A 22361-nucleotide genomic window follows, 5' to 3' on the forward strand; every position below is an offset into this window, starting at 1 on the left:
CAGTTGATTTTCCTGTCGGTTTTATCAGTTTTCCCTGACAAAAAGTCACATGAGAAAACCCACATGTGGATTCAAAGACCATGTGCTTCATGTGCAGGTGTTCAGAGGCAGTGTGAACATGGGGAATTTCCCATGTGAAAATGCCTTTTTCACCTGTGAACGTCATATAATAATCATATAATATAATGGCAGGTGAAATGTAGAAAGAAACATTTCTCACCATGAATTGAATTCACATGTGAAAATGTTTCCCAAAAGCACATTTGCTTTGAATTCACATGTTTTCACATTATTGTTTTGTTGCCCCTCTGCAAAGCGTTTTGAAACTGTTTTGAAGTGTTATGCTATATCAATAAAGTTCTTTATTATTGTTATTATTCTTGCTGTTGTTATAACATGTATATATTTATGTATTTACTTAATAATAATTTCTGTTAAACGGGGTCGCTGCGCTCCGGAGCGCATCAGCAGCCAATGGACGCAGCGGCTGCTGATGACGTCAGGCTGCTGCGCGCCCCCGCCCCGCCCCCCCGGCATGGCACGGCTCGGCTCTGTCACCGCGCAGAGGGATGGAGGAGCGGAGGAGGTGATGGACTGCGGAGAGCCGGGCAGAGAAAAGTTCAGCAGCATCACGGAACAGACAGACGGTCCGAGCGGCAGCGGCATGGCGTCTCCACCGAGGAGCCGGTAACCGTGTAACGGGAGTTTCCAGTTGATACACAGCTACCTCCGGCATCGCAGACAGGGGGGTGTCGGTGGAAACTGCATTGCCAAATTTGTTTTTATTGAATGTCACCGGGACGCGTCGGTGCCGCGTATCAAGGGATTATGGATCATTTTGCAGCCGAGTGCCTTGTGTCCATGTCCAGCCGGGCTATAGTTCACCCGAAAGCGGAGCCGGCTCGCTCTCCGCGGGCCGGGGAGGACAGGGAGCCGGTGGTCAAGGACAACTCCTCTCTGTTTGTGGTGGCCAGGATTTTAGCGGATTTTAACCAGCAGCCGCCCACCGGCGGCGCCGAGCCGGTGGCGACGAGAGAGGAGCGCGCCGAGGACGGACGCGCCGACACACCTTTCCCCGAGCCGCAGCCCGGCAGGACGCAGCGGGGGAAGCGGGTCAGAGGGCGGCCGGAGCCGGAGTCCCCCCAGAAAAAGCACAGATGCCATTATTCAGGCTGTGAGAAGGTTTACGGCAAGTCGTCCCATCTGAAGGCGCACCTCAGGACGCACACAGGTCAGTCCCGACACGCCGAGACATTCATGATCGCACTTTACGCACGGGAGTTGGGAATGAGAAATAAACCCGTAAAGCGGGGTCGAGTTTGATTGTTATAGTTTTAGTGTTTTCACATCAGCCCGCATTTCATCACCTAGTTATTGGCCAATTAAACAGCTGTGAGTTGCGCCCAGTTTGGGTCAAATGGGAGGGAGCCAAGTATCAAGTGTCTGCACCAACCAACCCCTCCCTGCTGGTTTATAAAGCATTTAAACAGAAATAAAACTATCCCCCCCCCCCCCCCCCCCCCTCTGATCCCCAGCTGGGTGTGATGTGATAAACTGAAGTGAGTAGTGAAGTCAGATGGAGGCTGAGGCGCTCCGAGAGTTTCTGAGGTGGGAAATGTTCATGAAGCAGCAGCAGGCAGTGATGAAGAGGAACTGAAACAGAGCGAGTCGGCTGTGAAACTACAGGAATGTTCAAGATGTGAGAGAGCAGGCACAGAAACACACACACACACACACACACACACACACACACACACACACACACACACACTCAGGTTTCTCATTCAGCCTTCCAAGAGCCAGTTTCTGTGCAGAACTTGTGTTCTCCTCCAGGAGAGGATGGGGAGAGAGAGAGAGAGAGAGAGAGAGAGAGAGAGAGAGGGTGGTGTGTGCGTGGCTGTGCGTGTGTGTGTGTGTGTGTGTTGGATGGGGGGGTGGCTGGTAAGTTGTGACTCTCTAAGCTCTTTGTTGTGATGTACCACACCCCCGACAGCCAGGCTGCCGGCTGATCTGGCCAGCAACAGACTCTGCTAGCTGAGCTCAGAGAGAGAGAGAGAGAGAGAGAGAGAGAGAGAGAGAGAGAGAAGAAGAAGAAGAGAGGAAGAGGACGTGTTTATACATAGTTTCCATATAGTTTATTGTACTGTGGCGCTCACTGTAAGGCTTTGGGGGTGAGAGCCTCAGCTAAATGAACCATAATGTAATGGAACAGAATGGTTCACAAGAGTTTTCATGGCACAAAACCCCCAACAGACTCATGAGGACCTCAGACCCCCATTTGATCAGATTTAATCCCAGGGACTCATGGGAAGATTTTAGTTGTTATTGATTCAGTATTGAATAGCAGAACTGTCTATAAGATGACAGCAGTGAGAGTGAAACCTAGCATTACAATTGTCAGTCTTATAAATTCTCTAATTGGGATCATTTCTATAGAATCCAATTATAGTGAAATTAAACTATTCCTCATTTTGCTGGGGACCGCCTGGAACCTCCTCAAGGAGCTCCAGTGGGTCCCCGGGCCCCACATTGACCACCACTGGTGTAATGTTTCTTTAGATAATGTAAAGTAATGTGGAGGGGATCATTCATAAGCGTTTCTCCATAATTGCTGAGGCCATGTCAGCCCCTCATAGTGACCAGCAGTGACCTGCCCCCCTTCACCTCCCCCCCACTCCCCCACGACCCCTGACCCCAGACTAAGCTGCACCATGCATTATGCACACACACAATACAGACGGACACTGACAATGCTGCGGTCCAGTGATGGTGAAAACCACAGAACTAGAACGGATAGAACGGTCATTCCCATTCAAATCAACGTCCCAGGACGGTCGGAGCGGCGGCCATCTTGCTGTGACCCGTCGGACTAGCTTCTGTATGAAGCGACTCACAGCAAGTCACTGAGCTGAGAGGTTTTACAGCAAAAACCAAAGCAGCTTCTCTGTCTCCTTGCTGCCATGGATTGCTAACATGCTAATGTTGACTAGAAGAGCTAGAGAGAGAAGTACAGTCTGTGATGAAGCTACGTTAGCCTCGTCGCTAACGTTAGCTTCCAGTTGAGTTCTGACAGTTTGCTAACAGACTCATCTGCTCAGTTCTCACAGTGACAGACTTTACACCTTAATGTCCAGACTGTGTTGTCACCATGGCAACTAACACTTAAAATTCCATAATCACCATTTTATGCTGAACGAGCTAAATTACCATGAGAAACAGTGGAAGAACCGTTCTATCCATTCAGGTTCTGTGCAACACTGAGCTGCTCCTCTCTGCTGCTTCAGAGCTGCAAACAGCTGATGTGTTTCATGCTGAAAGCCTCGGTGAAGAGACTTACCGCCGCTCTGCCTTTGATGATCAAAGAAATAAGACGCACGCGGTCCTGTCGGGAGAGTCGCACCCACAGGGGGCGCTTACAGCAGGAGACGCACTTTATCAAACCTCATTTAATAAAACAACAAAGAATCTGCCGCTCCGGAGGTTTCCGACTTTTCAAAGGTTAACGATAATCAGGTCTGCTTCTTTATGTGGAGCGATGGGAGAGTTGTGTTTCGAAATGAAATCCACCATTTAGAAAAAGGGACACTCACTCAAAATGACTGATGGCACAACATTAAAACAAAATGGTTCTTTTTAAAACATGGAGCTCAAGTCACTGGCTTACAAATTTACAGACTGGATCCTTTAGACTTTAGAGATATGAATGATGAACCTTAGGCAATGATCTTTTTAAAACAACATGGATATATGTGTAGTGTTCTGGAATACATTTCAGTTGTGCTAAAGCAGTTAAATGGATAATATTCAAAGTATTCACCTTTGTTTTTTCAGTAAGTGATAAAACTGAAAGAAAGTGAAGAAATACAATGCTGTGATATAAAAACAGAATGATGAAAAATATAAATTTCTGCAGTGGAGGAACAAACCTCAGCTCATTAATACATTTCACCTCTAAACAGTTTCAACTTTTGGGGGTTTTAGTCAGCAGGCTGGCTGACAGTTTCCATCTGTGGATCATTTGCATATGGCCCACACTCCAACTGAGGCTACTGAGGATAAGAGTATAGTAGCCATGGGCTAGTGAGGGCAGATTATAATCCGCAGGACAGCAGGCGAGTCGAGTTTCCACTCCTGGTGTCAACTCGCCCCGGCTCCCCTATGACAGCGACACCAGACCACGAATGGGGAATCGGAGACATTTAGTCTCTCCTGGTTTGGGGCTAGTGGAGGAGAAATTGTCTTCTGGTTAGCTAATTCCTGCAGAGTGTCCTCTCTCCACTGGCCGTTTTCTAAAACTCTGCATCGTCCTCTGGTGTGTCCCAGAGAGGCTGGGGCGTCCCGGCCGGGCGGGGCTTCGCCTGGCCGCGCTCCACCATGGGATTCCTCTGCCAAGAGAGAAACCAACGCATCCGGAGTGATTTATTGCTATCTGCTGCAGTGTGGCTGGGTGTGGAGGCGACGTGGAGATATATATACGTGTGTGTGTGTGTGTGTGTGTGTGTGTGTGTGTGTGTGTGTGTGTGTGTGTGTGTGCTCGAGGGTTAAACCAGGATACGAGCAGCTCGTACGGGCCGGGGAACAGCAGCGCTGTGTGAGGTGTTTCCTGCCGTTGTCGAGCTGCCGCCGCTGGTTAATATCACATCAGGACGGTGTTTAGCTTGGAGAGCAGCAGAGCTTCACAGGAAGACGGAGGTCAGGCAGCGGGCTGATGGAGAACCGGTCCGGTCCAGACCTGCAGGGTGGCGAGGATTCAGTTTGACCAGGTTTCAGTCCAAACAGTCTGCTTCTCAGTTCGCTTCAGTAGAGGAGGTTGGTTGCAAAATGAGATAACTTCTATTAAATTAGGGTGATGCCTAGGGCTGCAACTAACGATTGTTTTAATTTAATTATTGATTAATCTATCGATTAATCATTTTATAGAATGTCAAAAATAATGACAAATGTCCATCACAGTTCTCAGAGTCTGACCAGCAGCCAAAAAACCAAAGTATTCATTTAATAATGAGATGAAACAGAGAAAAGTGGCAAATCGTTGGTATTTGGTATTTTTACCTGATAAACGACTAAAACGATCAATCGATTATCAAAATTATAATTGATTAACTTTCTGTCGATCAAATAAACGATTAATAGACTCATCGTTTCAGCGCTACTCTTTAGAAACGTTTTTTAAAGAAAAGCAGGCGGCCAAAGTCCTCGGTCGACTGAATGAGACGCGTTTCTGACTGGATCCTCTGGAGTTTAGACATATTTGAACTAAAGGTAGTGATTTTGTTTTGTTTTCTGAAAGTAGAAATGCTGCAGAGTGATTTGGAAATGAACTCTTGACTTCCTTCACTGCAGGTAGGAGGTTTAATCATCATTTCACATTTTGGCTCTGAGTTCGTACAGCTGTGGAGGGAAGAGAAAGCAAACAGTTTCCACTCGGTGGTTACAGTTCTCTACCTATGTCTCTCTCTCTCTCTCTCTCTCTCTCTCTCTCTCTCTCTCTCTCTCTCTCTCTCTCTCTCTCTCTCTCTCTCTCTGTCTCTTGCTCTTTTTCTTTCTCTTTCTCCTCGCTCTCCTCCCCTGTTCACACCTGTCAATCTCACCTTTCACTTTCTTTCTCTACCCTCTCTCTTTTCTCCTCTCTCTCTCTCTCTCTCTCTCTCTCTCTCTCTCTGTCTCTCTCTCTCCAGTCAGATAATGTTTTCCGTTGTCTCTCGCTCTCCTTGGCTAGTAACAGAATGTGGGTCATCTGAGTTCAGTCGTGACTCGGCCAACTTGGATCTGCCTTGGACTCTCTCTCTCTCTCTTTCTCTCTCCCTCTCTCTCTCTCTCTCTCTGTCTCTCTCTCTCTCTCTCTCTCTCTCTCTCTCTCTCTCTCTCTCTCTCTCTCTCTCTCTCTCTCTCTCTCTCTCTCTCTCTCTCTCCACTCAGCAGTTTTCTTGCCAGCCCTCAGCAGCAGAGAGGGAACGGGGGAACAGGGAGTTCCCTCTCAGCTCAAACCGATTAAAGCACAGAAAATAAAACCCTGTTTCCTTTTAGTTGTCTCAATTTGTTCAGTTCACTTTAGTTTAGTTCAGTTTGTCTCAAACCTTCACTGACCCAGAAGGGAAACCTGGTTTGCAGACGGGGTGTAAAATCACAACCAGGGTTCGACTGATATTGGTTTTTGAAGGCCGATACTGATACCGATATTTTTGGATTGAGGCTGCTGATAGCCGCTATTTTGTAGCGATAATCAATATCTATAAATTTGACCATTTTCATGCCAAAAAATGACATGGATTCAGTGTTTCCCCTGAATTTTCTTCTTGTCAAAACCTTTGAAACAGCATTTAGACATTTATCATGGGACACTAAAACTCTCCATTGAAACCCAGAATATGAATAATAATAAAACAAATTCATGCATAGTTGTGGGGAATCTGATCGACATGCATTAGAATCAATTCAGGTTATGGGTTTCCCACAGACAACAGTATTGATCAACTCTACAGGAAATGTATTAATTTCATTTCAGACTGGACCAGATTCAATTGTAATAAAAGAGATATTGGCAACATATATCGGCAGATCAATATATTGGTCTATGCCTAATATCACCTAATAATCACCACATCATACACAGACAAACCTCAGCTGTTAAGGGCCGGGCAGGGAGTCAACAGCTCCATACAGTGGTTTAAAAATTCACTCTTCAAGGCAAAATACAAAGTTCTGCTTTTGTGCAGATTAACAAACTCATCTCTGAACACCTGGAGGTTCTCACTGGGCTCCAGCCTCCATTAACATTTAAGATTCAGGAGATCTATGAACACCAGCGTGGATTTTGAAGTTCCTCCTGCTGTCGAACTTTTAATATCCCCCAGACTCCGACTGTAATTGCCTTTAGATAAGGGTTTGGCGTGTGAGTGTCTTCTGCGTGTCTGTCTGAGATAAGTTAGTAAAAACAGCCCGGAGCTTCGTTCGCTCGCTGTCAGCCGGGAGTTGATGACACCGCCTCGCTCTCCAGGATCAAACAGCAGTCAGATTTCAGACTGTAGAGAGATGAAATGTCTGGAACATGCTGTTGCCTTTTAAAAACCGTGTTGAAAGAAGTGTGTGGATTGTCTCAGACTTCAGCTCGCTTTCATTTGATGCCAGCGAGGACCGACAAACCGCAGCCTACAGGTGCCTTTTTTCTGTCTTGCTGTGAAATAACTGAAATTTGGTAGTTCAATGTTTCTTTGACCGCTGGCAAAACATATGAACCTCGTAGAATGTGACTTCAGGCTTTTTCCGGATTGCTGGTTCACTCCCCATTTTGGCATAGATCTAGTCCACCAAGCAGCATGAAATGAGTTCGTCATTTGTCACCTTCTAACAAAATACAGATGGGGCAGTGCAAATCAGTTTAAAAATGGTATTGAAAACTGACATTTTGAACTGACGTCACACTCAGGTGAACTCAAAAAAACAATGACAGCTGTTGTGTACCAAGATGTGCATCATGCAAACGTCAGGAATCTGACATATTTTTCATTTCACAGATACCCCTCTGAAAAATGCATTAGAAATAAATGGATCTCAAGAATCTGGAGGGATATATGTTCACATTTTAAGGTAACTTTTAAGGTCCAGTAGCTATAAGTCTAGCATGTAGCTAGCTAGTAGCTAACTAGCTAGTAAGCTAGCTAACTTCCCTGTCAAGCACAAGTTGTTCCCAAGATTGCCAGCTAATTTGATAACTGTTAGATCTATCTGAAGTCGTTGTAACACTAGTTTTATGCCATTCTATGTGATTATATGAGTTTGCAATCCTGAGTGTGACGCAAGTTCAAAATGGCTGCCGTGGGTCAGTGCTGCTTTGTGGATCGCATGTATGCTGAAAAGAAAAGTGGACTGTAATAATTCAGAAAAGGTCTCAAGTCGTGTTCCAGGAAGTATCTGTCTGCTGAAGGAAACATCAACCTGCCACATCAGCAGTTCCTCACCTTCCCTCCACACAGACAGAGGGAGAACAGTTAACGCTTCATTTTACTAAACTGTAACACAGTAAGAAGTCAGCGAGTCACCAGACAGCCAGTTCGCCCTTCAGCCTGAATATAACTTTCTCATCAGTTTATTTGAGTTTATTTGACTGGTGCCTCAACGGTGTTTCCTCTGCACGCAGCATCATTCTGGCACCTGCTATCTTGCTAAAGGCTTGATGTTCATCAAATGACTCGGAGTCAACAGAGCTGATCCAGGAGCAGTGAGTGTCTGCTTATGAATAAGAGGCTCAACTCAGTGAATCTGTAAGGATCATGTTTTTCACAAAGTACAATGAATATACAGCAATTTGTCTCGCTGTCTCTGCTGCAGACACATTACAGCGTTCCCGTCTGACACCAGTTGAACATCGTCAGTGTTTTCATTCTAGGCATCTCGCTCTAGTCAAGATCTCAAGGTTTCCAAAGATACCAAAGATATTTAAGACTCCAAAGATACTCTGAATGCACAATGCACATTTCGTATTTAAAGTGTACATTAATAAGAATATAATATAATATAATATCTAAAGCAGGAGTGAAAGGCCCAGGTCAGGGATTTCCTCCTACTCCTCCTCCCCCACATATATAATAGTAGTTATAGTTATAGTAGCTTTTGTATATATATATATATATATTTGTAATTCCGTGTTCTGACTTTTACCTACCTCATTGTGTGTGTTTTTATAAGTTATGTGTGTTTTTTGTCATTTATGTAAATTGCTGCTGCAACACTGGAATTTCCCTTCGGGGATAAATAAAGTTATCTATCTATCCATCTATCTATCCATCTATCTATCTATCCATCTATCTATCCATCTATCTATACCAAACATGTCCTGCTGAATTACAGGGGAATGTGTATAAAATGGTGCACAAATATCTAGATTTTTTCCATTTGATGTAATGGTGCAGCCATAAAAAAACGGCGTCTTGGGTTGGAATATTTCTCTCAGTTTAAGCAGCTAGAGCTTCAATGAAGAGTGAATGAAAAGTTTGGAAAGAGCAGATACAGAATATGGATGTGACGTCACACAGTATGGGAACGATGTTTTTTTTCTAACTTTGAAGCTACTTAAGAGGAAATTTAAGGGGGAACTCACGGTGCGAGGGGCTAACAGGGAAGAACAGCTGGGTTACGTGAGCCGGTTCCTTACAGCAGGAGGCTTTCCAGCTGCGTCTCCTCTGCTGCTGGAGAACATAACTCACAAAACATCGACTGCTCCCTCCATTTTTCATCCAGGACGTCTGCTGAGGATTGAGCTGCTTCCCATCGGAAGAATTTTGGACGTATGGCCGACTCAGGATATGCCCCACCTCCCCTCCCCTAAAAAACAGATTGCAAATGTGGTTTACGTTGTGAGATTTCTCAAAGATATTGGAGACGAAATTTACCGTTTCAGTCGTCAGTCAGTCTGTCTGTAGCTGTGAAAGCTGGGAAATACTCGCTCTCTCTCGTCAGTCCACTTTGTCCAGACTGATGCTCACTGTGATATTTGATATTTAACGGCTGAAACTGTTTCGTCTCAGTTTCCTTCTCCTAAGCCAAGTTTACACTAACAAGAGACCTTCTAATGCATTAAACACTAAATTTCCTCAATCAAAGAGCTAAACTGCAGCTCTCTGGGAAGGATTCTGACAAAAGCAGGAACATTTATAATCTTCAAGATAACACAGAGGCACCTAAAGTGATCTGAATCTGGTCAGACTCTGTAGTGTCTTGTCTTCTGTCTGTCTGCATGCTTCAGGACATCAGGACGCACATTGTCTGTTACAAGGGGTCGAACCTCTGATGTTTTGATTACATGGCGGCCTCTCTAACCGCAAGATGATGCTTCAAATATCAGAAAACACACAGATTGTTTTGTTCAAGCGGAAGCAAAGTTAAATCAAGCAAACGCTGACATTTAAAACCCTTTTCAAATACCTCTTCATGGTGTGTATTACTCACTGCGGTCGTATTAGCAACGTTGCAAAGTTTACACCATATGAGGAAGTGTTGTGGTCTCCTCACTCCTTATTGGATAATTGAACTAGTGTCGGGTTGGCCTGTGGTGTCTTGTTCCATTGATTACCCAAACTGATATACTGTCTGCTGGTTCTTCGTCTGAAGAACTTATGGTGGTCTTTTGATGGAAACATTTTCTATTTGTGGACTTTTATTTTTGGACCTTTTATTCACCATGTAAATAGATTTTGTCATTTTTTGCATCAGCCGGCCTCTTTTGTTTTTTTACCTTTTATAGTGTGCGGATTCTTCTTCTGGGTTTTTTAATTTACGCACCTGAGACGTTTGTTCTTTTTCTCTTTTTTTTGGCGCAGACATTCTCACTTACTGATGTTGCATGTCTCGCCACGCGGCGCCGGGCGAGCCCGTGTGGCTAGCTGCCATTACTCGGTGTTCCCAGGAACGGTCTTTGTTCAGACTGGATTACCAGAGAACGGCTGAAGATGTGTGTAATTACTCCTACTCCCCCATGACACGACGTGACATCAGGGTCTAACAGCAGCTCTGACCGGCTCCCACTTCAAGACAAAGGACCGGCTTTACGTTCTGACCTCGCTGTTTCCAATCAACCTACAGAACCGGCTACAGTAGTCCTGCTAGACAAAGGATGTAATAACATATTTCACAGTCTGTTTGCTTTTTTGTCTGGATTTGAGGTCTTTGTCCTTTTCCCTTTGTCGTCGAATGATCGTCCGTCCCCCCCACCCCCCCCACCCCCACCCCGGGCCTCCCACCCGTCTAAGACACAGTCCGCTGACCCACCCCTTCAGGGGGATCCATGTGCCACATACATTTAAGCCTCGGGAGCTTTATTTAAGAGCTTTAGTGATGGAAAAGTACCGGGCCCCATCTCAGAAGAGGGTCGCTCAGCATCCTCTCGTTGACAATATGGCAGACGAACAGAACGCCGAGCCAAACTATCTGCCAGATCCATGCTTCCCCTCGCAAGGGATATTGCATGTCGTCCATCATCCTCCATCTGTCTCTCTCTCTCTCTCTCTTAGAGGTTTTCCATTGCACAAGTACCGCACTGCTCCCATTTTGGTCCTGCTGTGGGTTCGGTCCAGTGTCTTGGTGCTGTTATGGTGATGGTACAGAGTCAGGACTGTGTTGTAACCATACTGGACCTGTTGAGAACAGTATCAGCACCCACTGGCTCTCCATAGCAATACTGAGCACTTGTGTATAGAGTTGGGAATTGCTTTCCATTGATAATTCATGATGTTTCGGAGAGTGAGATGATTCAATAGTGAATAAAAAAAACTGTTCTTTTTGTAAAAGGAAAAAAAAGAAGAGGGAATTGATAACAGAAATTGTTAAGGCAAACATGCTTTGATCTGGTCGGTTCTGGAAACACTGGAACCAGTTCCTGTGCATTTAATGACATCCAGCACCTGTTAAAAGTTAAAAGCTTATCTGAACTGACCCAAACCCAAAATAAAATCCCATATCGTACTGTGGCAGTATGGATCAGCATGATACTCTCATGCTGTGGAACAACTATCCCTCCTCCTGTTAGCCTCCACACTCTGAGCCAGAAGGGACCGGCAGTGCCAGTGTACAAAGCTGCAGAGGTCAGAGGTCATCCTGAAGGCCTTGACCCCGCTGTTGACATGTTTTTCTCAAGGAGGAACCGTGTGCAAGTGCAGGATATCTACAGGTACTTAGAAAGTCTGAAAAAGTCTAAAAATAAACGTCTAAAAATGTCAGGTTTCTTAGATGAATCCAGATCAGGGTGAGTAGTTCAATCTGCATCCTGTCTGCTTTACTGAACACAGTTGGACTTCATGTCTCTTCACAGTTAATTTCCTGTTGTCCTTTTTCTTTTATTTCCCATTTACAGTTTCACAACTTTCATTAGTTCAGTCAGAAACAGGCTGGATTTTGACGGCTTGGTTTCTGTATTTTGGTGGTTAAATTAATTTCCAGGTAGCATTTAAAGGCCTTAAAATGTCTTTCTCTCTTTCTCTCTCTCCATCCATCACTCCTCCTCTCTCTGTCCCTCTCGCTCTCTCTGACTCTGTGTTTCTCTGCCTCTCTCGCCCCCCAGCCCTGCCAGTGTATCCAGATTGATGCTCAGTATGATATTTGGCTGAGTGTCAGGCTGACTGTGTTGGACGGATCTGTTTCCCTCCTCTTCCCCCTGGCTGGGTTTACGCTCTGAGATCTTTCAAACGTATTAAACACCAAATTTCCTGTTTCAGTGTAACAGCCACGCTGCAGACTCTAGAAACTAGGACATTGGATTTCCATCACAGTCGTCAGGACGATGTGTGTGGGAGCATAAATTGCTCTAAATTTGGTCAAATCTTGTGTTTTCTTGAATCGTCTGCCAACTGCTGCTCCACGAGAGGCGACAGGTTACTGTGGGAAAATCAGAATTAGAATCACTTTATCTGCCAAGTACAATAAACATATAATTCCTGTACAAATATAAATTTAACAGTAGATACTGGCTCACATTACATACTACAACATTACATACAGTGCAACACATACAAAATATTGATGCTACCAGCCTCAGTTGCCTGTTAGCAGCAAAGTTATCACCTTTTTACTGTTTTACTGTTCTACAGTCTGACAGCAGAGACAGACAAATAAATAAAAAATCCCTTCTACCCCTCTCCTTAGCTTTCTCTAATGGAAACACTTCCATGGTAAATTCACTATGGATTCCCACTGTGAAACATGAGCTTGTGATGGAGATCCAACAGGTTCCCACTGGCTTCTCATTGGCTTTCCCATTCAGTCTCATTCATTTTCTGAATTGGACGGCAAAATCTTAATTTGTAGAGGAAGGATCCAGTCCTTTGAATTTGAAAATTATATTAGGAATAATTTAGACACACATGCTATGAAAAACATTTTGTAAATCTGTCAGAAGTGGATGCATACAGATCCATATTTCCTTTATTACACCTGATAATGTGAACAGCTAGCGTTGCACTTCTAACCTGTAAAAGCATCAACAAACACCCTGTACCTTTATTTATTTGTTGTATTATCCCCAATATGTTCTTTTGTGGTACTTATGTGTTCTATATAGTGTTTATCTATATAGTGTCTATCTATATAGTGTCTATCTATATATAGTCGACTGTATATTGACCCAGTTTCCTCACACGGATCATTAAAGCTTCATCTAATTTCTTTTCCTAGATCTTCTCTCTTACATGATCATCCTGGCGACATGGCAGTATAGGTAGGAAGCTGTTGTGACCCTTTTGACCTTTGACCTCCTTCCTACCTTTGACTTTGGTTGCTTGTAATGTTGGAGATCCAGGAGCTGAAGCTGATTCCCCTGCTGACCTCATTAGAGCGTCAGATCGATGACTCAGCTGTAATATAAATGGTATAAAGTTCTCAGGTTGTTGTAAAGAAACTTGCTGCGATCCCACCTGCCGGTAAAGAAGCTGGTTGTTGGATTCATAAAGCAATAAATGAATCACAGCTGCTTTTATTATTGTTTCTGTACTGCGATGGTTGCGTGGAAACGGTCTGTCGTCTCGTTTGATAGCTGCTCATTTCATCTAAAAAGATTTATAGGAATATTGCCTCGCTGTGCCTGCTGCACTCCTTACTGCTGCTCTTTTGCAATTTAAGTCTGTAACTCCTGTTGCACTGATGACACTGCAGAAATGTCCCGCTTAACAAATCATTTACTTAATAGCTTTTTTTTCTTAGTTAGAAAAATGGGTAATTTCACTTGTTTCCAATGCAGTTTCACCTGTTTTTCATAATTTATCAGTGTAAAAATCTATATTATCTAAGATATTGGCACTAATATCTTCATAGTAATAAGGTCGATCCCTCCACTAACATTGAGATAATGTGGCTTGACCCAAAAAAATCTTAAACCAAGTTGATTTGCATCAGAAACAAGTGAAACGATCTCAACCCGCTGGCAGATTATTATTTTTTTAACTTCTTTTAAGAAAAATACGATTTTCAGACTCAATAGTCGATTAGATTAAGTTTTAAGTATGTTAAGTAGGGCCATGTGGAAGAACAGCATCAGCCTAAAATGTGAAAACTTTAGAAAAACTGGAGACTTCTTCACACTTTGACCCCCGTCAGACAAACTGAACAGACACAGAAGACCGAGTCACCACTTCGGTCATGTATGTGCAGCGTCATACATGTGAAGCCTCATACGTGTGAAACCTCATGTATATGAAGCCTTGCGTATGCGCAGCGTCATACGTGTGCAGCCTCATGCGTGTGCAGCTGCAGATCGGCTGCTGCAGCTCCACTCGGCTTCACCGAGCGTTCGAACTGCGATTGGAGCAGTGAGAGTGATGGTGGTTACTAGGCAGGAAGCACAGAGGCTCTCTCTCTCTCTCTCTCTCCCTCCCTCTCTCTCTGTCTCTCTGTCTCTCTCTCTCTGTCTCTGTCTCTCTCTGTCTCTCTCTCTCTCTCTGTCCCTCTCTCTCTCTCTCTCTCTCTCTGTCTCTCTCTCTGTCTCTCTGTCTCTCTCTCTCTCTCTCTCTCTCTGTCTCTCTTGCTGTGTGTGTGTGTGGAGGAGAGGGGGGGTCTACAAACTATGAAATAATAAGTGTAGATGGTTGTGTTTACATCGTATGCCTCTCTCTCTCCCTCTCTCTCTCTCTCTCTCTCTCTCTGTCTCTCTCTCTCTCTCTCTGTCTCTCTCTCCCCCTCTCTCTGTCTCTCTCTCTCTCTCCCTCTCTCTCTCCCCCTCCCTCCCTCTCTCTCTCCCCCCCTCTCTCTCTGTCTCTCTCTCTCCCTCTCTCTCTCTCTCTCTCTCTCTCTCTCTCTCTCTCTCTCTCCCTCCCTCCCTCCCTCTCTCTCTCTCTCTCCGGTGTGTTGCATGCTTGCAGATAAAGAACTGTATGAGTGTAAAATGTCACATGAACAGATATGCTTTGGGGGCGAACATGTAAGCACATGTAGACGAGCCGCGCTGCACGTATGCATGCAGGCACACACACACACAACATGCATGCTTACACACACACACACACACACACACACACACACACACACACACACACACAGGCATTGTGCCTTACAGTTGGCCATCATCCAGTCGTTGCAGCTGATGCAGGTCAGACTCATCTGGACTTCATATTAGGCAATCTAACACGAACCAAATCTTCTCATTTTCAGTGTTTATCTCACATTTCACTGCTTGTTAGTTTTGTTTTGTTATTGTGTTTTTCCTGTTTGTGCTGCAGCAGCTGTAGAAGTTTCCTCTGAATCATCAGACAGGATTTGGATCGTTTTTTTCTTGTTTTCTTCCTTTGGACAAACAAGAAGTTCCTCTGAATTTCTGAGTCATACAAATAAATTTGGCCTCTCTGTGTGTTTAAGTTGGATCAGAGTATTGTTCGACCGATATGGGCTATATATCGGCCCCAAGTCCTGTATTGAGGATATTCAGTATCTTTTCATGCCAGAAACTTTCATGTATTCAGTTTTTACCCCAGAAAAGCCTCTTGGAAAACCATCATGGGACACTAAAACTCTCCACTGAAACCAGACTAATGAAATTCTTTTCGGGTTAACAGCTCTATGTATGTATGTAATTAGATTTTCTGCATTTACATTTTTCATTGTTTTTAAAATCCGTTGTGTTTAAAACTTTCCGGTGTCAAACCGAGCTGAACCGAAGCGGAGCGTAGCGCAGCGCTGAGATGAAAACACTCGACTCAGCTCAGTGAAATGAGGAGAAAACAGAAAGTTTGGCTTCATGCTTCCTGTGATGGATTCTCTCGCTCTGTGGAAGTTTGTTTTTCATACCGGACAAGAAGGAACGAAGGAGGAGAACGAGCGCTGACTGTGTGCAGAGACAGAGAGGAGGCTGGAGCGCTGGGTTAACTTAAAAAAACAGTGGTATTATCCTTTAATAAGAGCCAGTATCGGCCTCGGGTATCGGTGCGGCCCGGCCCGGAGGCGGTGGACTGGGTTTGGACCGGCTGACCCGCCGGCGTCTGGGGAATTTCAATATATTCTCATTTCTAACAGCAGTGTAATGTATATCTGCTGTGTGACACCAGTAGCTGCAACAGAGAGGCCTTTCTTCCTGCTGCGCCTTGGTATTTACTTTGTACCATGGTACCACAGGTTACACACACACACACACACACACACACACACACACACACACACACACACACACTCACACTCACACTCACACACACACACACACACACACACTCACACAGGGACTCTACACATTCACACATATGCATGCAGGCACACTTTTCACCCATACATAAACACACACAGACATAGACACACATGGGGAAATAATGTATGCACACACACACACACACTACATATACACATATGCATGGATAATACACACATGCACACTCACACAGGTACATAATCACACACAGACACACACACACTGCGCACACAAGCCCGACACACAGACACATATGCATCCATGCACGCTACACAACACACACACACACACTCACACACAGAGGCATAGTTACATAAACACACACTACGAACATAGACACACTCAGACATGGACACACACACACACACACACACACACACACAGCTTCCCCAAGCCAATTGCAATGAATCAGACACTCTGGTTTCATGTCCGTGTTGAAGAAAAGGAACATTGAGCAGCTGGAGGGGGGCGGGGCTTCAGCCTGGGGGGGGGGGTCTCTTGTTTCCAGGTGGGAGGTGAACCCGTTCCCCTCTGACCCAGCCTGTCCTCTGTCCTCTCACTGTAACTCTACCCCCCCCCCCCCCCCCCCCCCCCCAACTCCCATCATCCCCTCTGATGAGCAGCAGCACAGCAGCCTTCACTCAGGCAGGCAGGCAGGCCGTCCCGTAACACAAAACAGACAAACTGTTTCTCAATGGGACCTCATGGTAAAATAAATGTAAATACACACACACACCAGTGTGTCCTGCAGGCTTGTGACCGGAGGGTTGCCGGTTCCAATCCCCGGAGCGGCAGGGGAAACGCTGATGGGGAAAGTGAACGAGTCGGCAGAATAGAAACCAGAACGCCAGCAGGGAGACCGGAGCGTCCCGTCGGATTTCATTCATTATTCAGATATTTGGCTCCTTTGTTTGGTCCGTCACACGGAGGATCGTCGCCTACACCAAAACTTTTGCACCTTGTTGCACAGGATTAAATAATGAAGTGATCTTGCAGTAACCAACCAGCTGTCCCCAATAATGAAATCGGGGGCGGGGCTATGGATCGCAGCCAATATATCAGATGTTGTTGATTGGATTTTAATGAAACTTAGTGGAATGATGCGTCTCCTCACTGTGTTGTGTGTTGCACTGTTACTGTCTGTACAACGACCGGCTCCTCCTCTTCCTCTTCCTCTTCCTCTGCTGCAGACAATCCAGAAACATGAAGGAACAGATTTTCTGCTCGTCACCTCACAGCCGCAGCAGTGATGAGACGACATGGCGGCTGCTTCGCTGTGTGGCTCCTCCTCCTCCTCCTCCTCCTCCTGCGGCATAACCAGTCTGAGCTCAGGCCACATGAAGGAGTTATTATTGTTAATGGTGGGAGTAATCTGCTGGTTCTGCCTGTCAGTCTTCTTTAAAGACGCTGTGGCTTCTTCATAGTAAGCGAATGAGTAAGGCAGCGGCCACACTGATCCATCAGAAAATAGATGTGTGTGTGTTGGTTTGTTTTGAGCGTCAACATGGCGGCGAGGCAGAAGAACAGGAAGCTTTGCTCATAACGGAGCTGCTTGATAGAAAACAGAAGAAGAAACAGACTCTGCAGTAGAAACTCAATCAGAAACTGATCTGAAAGCCTCCAGTCATCCCAACGCTCCACCAGGTTTCTCTGTTCTATCTTTGTTTCGGTCGGACCGTCGTCTCCGTGTTCGCCGCTAGTTTCTACAGAACAAACGTAGGAACGATCTGATTGGCTGAACGGACGCTGACGAATCTGTCCGTCCAGAAAAAGTTCAGCTGGGTTGAAGTTTCTGTCCGTCAAAATGGATGGAAATCTGACAGACGGAGCGTCATCAGACAACAGACAGCTGTCAGTGGAAGTGAACTGAAGTGAACAGAGACGGATCAGAATGGCCGCCGCCTAACACTGGCGGCTCTGTCTCTGTCGACGTCCCCTGGATCAATAAAGGTTAAAGGGACACCAGACTCCTGGATAGTCAGACTGGAGAGCAGAAAGATTCCTAACATGCCGTTTTTAAAGAGGATTTTTCAGCAGTTCATGACCTTTGTGTTACAACACAACACGTCAGTAACATTTCTGTCATTTCTCTCTCGTTGTCTTGCTGAGAGTCTTTCCAGCGGTTCACCCTGCAGGATCTCAGCTCAGCTCCTCTGTGATCGAGGGGTTAATTTCATTTGTTTACAGGCTGTTTCTGATGTTCATGTTGTATTTAGTTTTAGTGGTCTTCAATGAAAGAAATGTGCGCAAAAGAGCAGTAAACAAGAGCCATCTGGCTTTGTTTAAGTAGCCCTCTTAGTGTATTTTTCCTCTCTGTGATGCTATTTTAGCAATACTCGTCTATGATTCCTGTAAATATCCACTATATTACAGTGTGCAGTGTTCACTGTGCAGAGTACAGTTTGTGGTCCGGTTTCAGAAGATGAAAAACCCTGATTTTTTTTGCTTTCTCTGTCAGGCTTGAGCACCAGTGTTGAAATTACAATGTGTAAAGTGGCACGATAAATCTGTACCACAGCAAATGTGGCACAACCTTTGCAAAGTGTCAAAAGCAGTGAGCTCAATGTAAAGCTAACTGATTAAATCTAGTCTAGTGCTATTTGCAATATGTTGAAATTCAAAAACACCTCAAACAACACTTTGAGATTCTGAGTGAACTGAAAGGAATGTACTGAGGACAAAGGGCACGCTCTGTTTAAATCAGCTTGTAGTTTGAGTGAATTCAATTAGCGTTGACCAGAGCTTTCCTCCCCCGCTGACAGACGAGTGTCGGATGAAATGGACGCCGCCGAACCGGTCGACCCCGGCCGGCCTCCATCTTCCTCGTCTCGATGGTGTGTTTGAGCGGCTGCGTGGCTCTGGCCCGGCTCTCTGTTGTTGTCTCTGCTGCTGCGTCGCTGCATCTGACCGCTGACCGCCACCCGGCCCTTTGAATTGTCCAAACCTTTGAAATGCTCCATTGTTAATTTTCTATTGTGGCGACTGTTGCCAGCATGTTTGCACCGCAGCCTGGATGTTCCCTCTGAGTCATGAAAGGGAGGATATGGAGCATTCATTCTCCTTGTTTTCCTCCTTCAGTCCTGCTTCTTCTGAATCCATCAGTCACCAAATAAAGGAGACACTTCAATGTGAGACGGAGGTGGGACCAGAGGCGGATCGGCTTTGTTCACCAGAGCTGCGGGAACTCTTCCTGGTGGCATTTCTGCAGAGTTCATATCAACAGCTTACAGTTGGACAGTTCTGTTCGTACTGACACACGGGACAGTGAAGGACGATGAAGCTTCATGCTCTGGTCCTTAGATAGATCACAACGTTTCACAGCTGCTGTCACTGTTTTACCAGCTAACTAGAACCTTTAAATGATGTGAGGTCACCTGGAGAGCAGACAGACACATTCAGCCAGCTGGATGTTCAGAGAGGAACAGACTCCAAATGATGGCCGCCTGCTAAAGAGGCAGACTGTAGTTTTACTTCTACAAACGTTTCTTAGAGGCAGAAATAATCTGATTGGTTGAGTTAAACCTCAGTGGGCGGAGCCAAAGAACCACAGTTTTTCTGGCTCAGTAACATTAGGCTGAAGCTCAGTGAAAAAGACAAGAGGTAAGAATCAGAATCAGATTTATTTTCGCCAGGTACATTTTCACATACTAGGAATTTGACTTGGTGAGGTTGGTGCGGTGCAACATACAGTCAGACAGACAAACAAGCAGCAACCAAGCTTTACAATAGAATTTAAATTGAAATATCAAATCAAAGAAGAGATTCCTGAAAATATATACAGTATGTACAAAACAATAAGTGAGGCATTTTACAAGGGCTCAGTAGTAAGTTGCATTTAGTGTTTGACCAAAGTACCAAATAATATGAATAAATAGCGTCACTATACAGGGAATACAAATATGATAGATATGACTATGCATTTACAGATGGATAACTGTATGGAATGTGCTCAGAGATTCAGTCCAGAGTCAGTGAGAGACGGGGATTGTTTGTAAGCCCCACTGCCACAGGGAAGAAACTGTTGTGGTGCCGTGAGGTTCTGGTCTTGATAGACCGCAGTCTCTTGCCAGAGGGGAGTCTCTCAAAGATGAGATGACCGGAGTGAGAAGGGTCAGCCATGATCTTCTCTGCCCGCCTCCTGGTCCTGGAGGCGTACAGGTCCTGGAGAGAAGGCAGGCTGCAGCCGATCACCTTCTCTGCAGAGCGGATGATCCACTGCAGCCTGGACTTGTCCCTGCAATCTGGACCTAACCCTGCAGTCTGGACCTAACCCTGCAGTCTGGACCTAACCCTGCAGTCTGGACCTAACCCTGCAGTCTGGACCTAACCCTGCAGCCTGGACCTGACCCTGCAGTCTGGACCTAACCCTGCAGCCTGGACTTGTCCCTGCAGTCTGGACCTAACCCTGCAGCCTGGACCTGACCCTGCAGTCTGGACCTAACCCTGCAGTCTGGACTTGTCCCTGACTTGTCCCTGCAGTCTGGACCTAACCCTGCAGCCTGGACTTGTCCCTGCAGTCTGGACCTAACCCTGCAGTCTGGACCTAACCCTGCAGCCTGGACCTGACCCTGCAGTCTGGACCTAACCCTGCAGTCTGGACTTGTCCCTGACTTGTCCCTGCAGTCTGGACCTAACCCTGCAGCCTGGACTTGTCCCTGCAGTCTGGACCTAACCCTGCAGCCTGGACCTGACCCTGCAGTCTGGACCTAACCCTGCAGCCTGGACTTGTCCCTGCAGTCTGGACCTAACCCTGCAGCCTGGACCTGACCCTGCAGTCTGGACCTAACCCTGCAGTCTGGACTTGTCCCTGACTTGTCCCTGCAGTCTGGACCTAACCCTGCAGCCTGGACTTGTCCCTGCAGTCTGGACCTAACCCTGCAGTCTGGACCTAACCCTGCAGCCTGGACCTGACCCTGCAGTCTGGACCTAACCCTGCAGTCTGGACTTGTCCCTGACTTGTCCCTGCAGTCTGGACCTAACCCTGCAGCCTGGACTTGTCCCTGCAGCCTGGACCTAACCCTGCAGTCTGGACTTGTCCCTGCAGTCTGGACCTAACCCTGCAGTCTGGACTTGTCCCTGCAGCCTGGACCTAACCCTGCAGCCTGGACCTAACCCTAACCCTGCCCCTGGCAGTAGAAGCAGCAAACCAGATGGTGATGGAGGATGTGAGGATGGACTGGATGATGGCTGTGTAGAACTGCACCATAATTTTCTGCGGCAGGTTGAATTTCTTCAGTTGCCGTAGAAAGTACATCCTCTGCTGGGCTTTCCTCATAATGGAGCATAAGAGAGGAGGAAGCTAATATTATGAAGCCTAGCGCTCTGCTGCTAACTGAAAATATACAATCTATCCATACTCAGTTATCTAGATTAGCTAGTTAGCTAGCTGACCTTCAAGTTCAGATTAGCTATACTAGACTATCGCTATGTAGGTAAGCTAGCTAGCTCGTCAGCTAGCCTGCTGAGCTTCCAACATCATTAATGGTCATGAATGAACAGCCTTGTTTTCTGTGAGATGTTGTATCTGACCGCTCTGTGTCGCACATCAACACAGACTTAGTCTCCAGAAAGAAGTTTTTCTAGTTGTTCTCACAGTTTGTCCTGGAGTCTCTGCTGTTCCTGATCTGAAGTTCCAACTGAAGCTTCCAAGACTGGACCAGCTCCAAGACTGGACCAGCTCCAAGACTGGACCAGGACCAGCTCCAAGACTGGACCAGCTCTTCTGACCCAAACGCAGATGCACAACACTGTGCCACTTCCACTGATGTCAGTGCTCCATGTGATTGATGCTAATTGACATCTGGTGTGTGGAAAGTGAACGTTGTAATAGAAACGTTTTTTAGAACTAAAACTCCAGTCTGCACCCAAGTGGCTCCTAGACCGGACTGCCTTACAGCCACGACTGAACCCCAGTGGCTGCTGGGAGTTTTCAGCAGGCGGTCGGTGTTTCTGTCGTTCTGTCCTGCGCACGGCGACCGTCAGCTGACCTGCGCAGCCTGTTACACAGAATGAGGCCGTTTACATAAGTCAGCAACTGTAACATAATGGATTGGGCTGCAGGGGGAATACTGGTGTGTGTGTGTGTGTGTGTGTGTGTGTGTGTGTGTGTGTGTGTGTGTGTGAGAGAGAGAGAGAGAGGGACTACAGTGGTTGCTGTTCATGCATGTGCAAATGTCATGCGTGCAGAAATACACACACATAAATACAC

At 45.9% G+C, this 22361-nt stretch overlaps 1 protein-coding gene across 1 annotated transcript in view; it reads left to right on the top strand.

Annotated features, from left to right (window-relative positions):
* The first annotated feature begins 578 nt into the window (after nt 1-578).
* The window catches only part of LOC139933086 (Krueppel-like factor 13), a 29776-nt gene continuing 7993 nt past the window's right edge, over nt 579-22361 (top strand). Inside the window, exon 1 of the mRNA XM_071927103.2 lies at nt 579-1231. Within this exon, the coding sequence (XP_071783204.2) occupies nt 790-1231 (442 nt within the window). The 5' untranslated portion in view covers nt 579-789. The remainder of the gene's footprint in view (nt 1232-22361) is intronic.

Source organism: Centroberyx gerrardi, chromosome 1, assembly GCF_048128805.1.
Source record: "Centroberyx gerrardi isolate f3 chromosome 1, fCenGer3.hap1.cur.20231027, whole genome shotgun sequence".
Lineage (NCBI taxonomy): Eukaryota > Metazoa > Chordata > Actinopteri > Beryciformes > Berycidae > Centroberyx > Centroberyx gerrardi.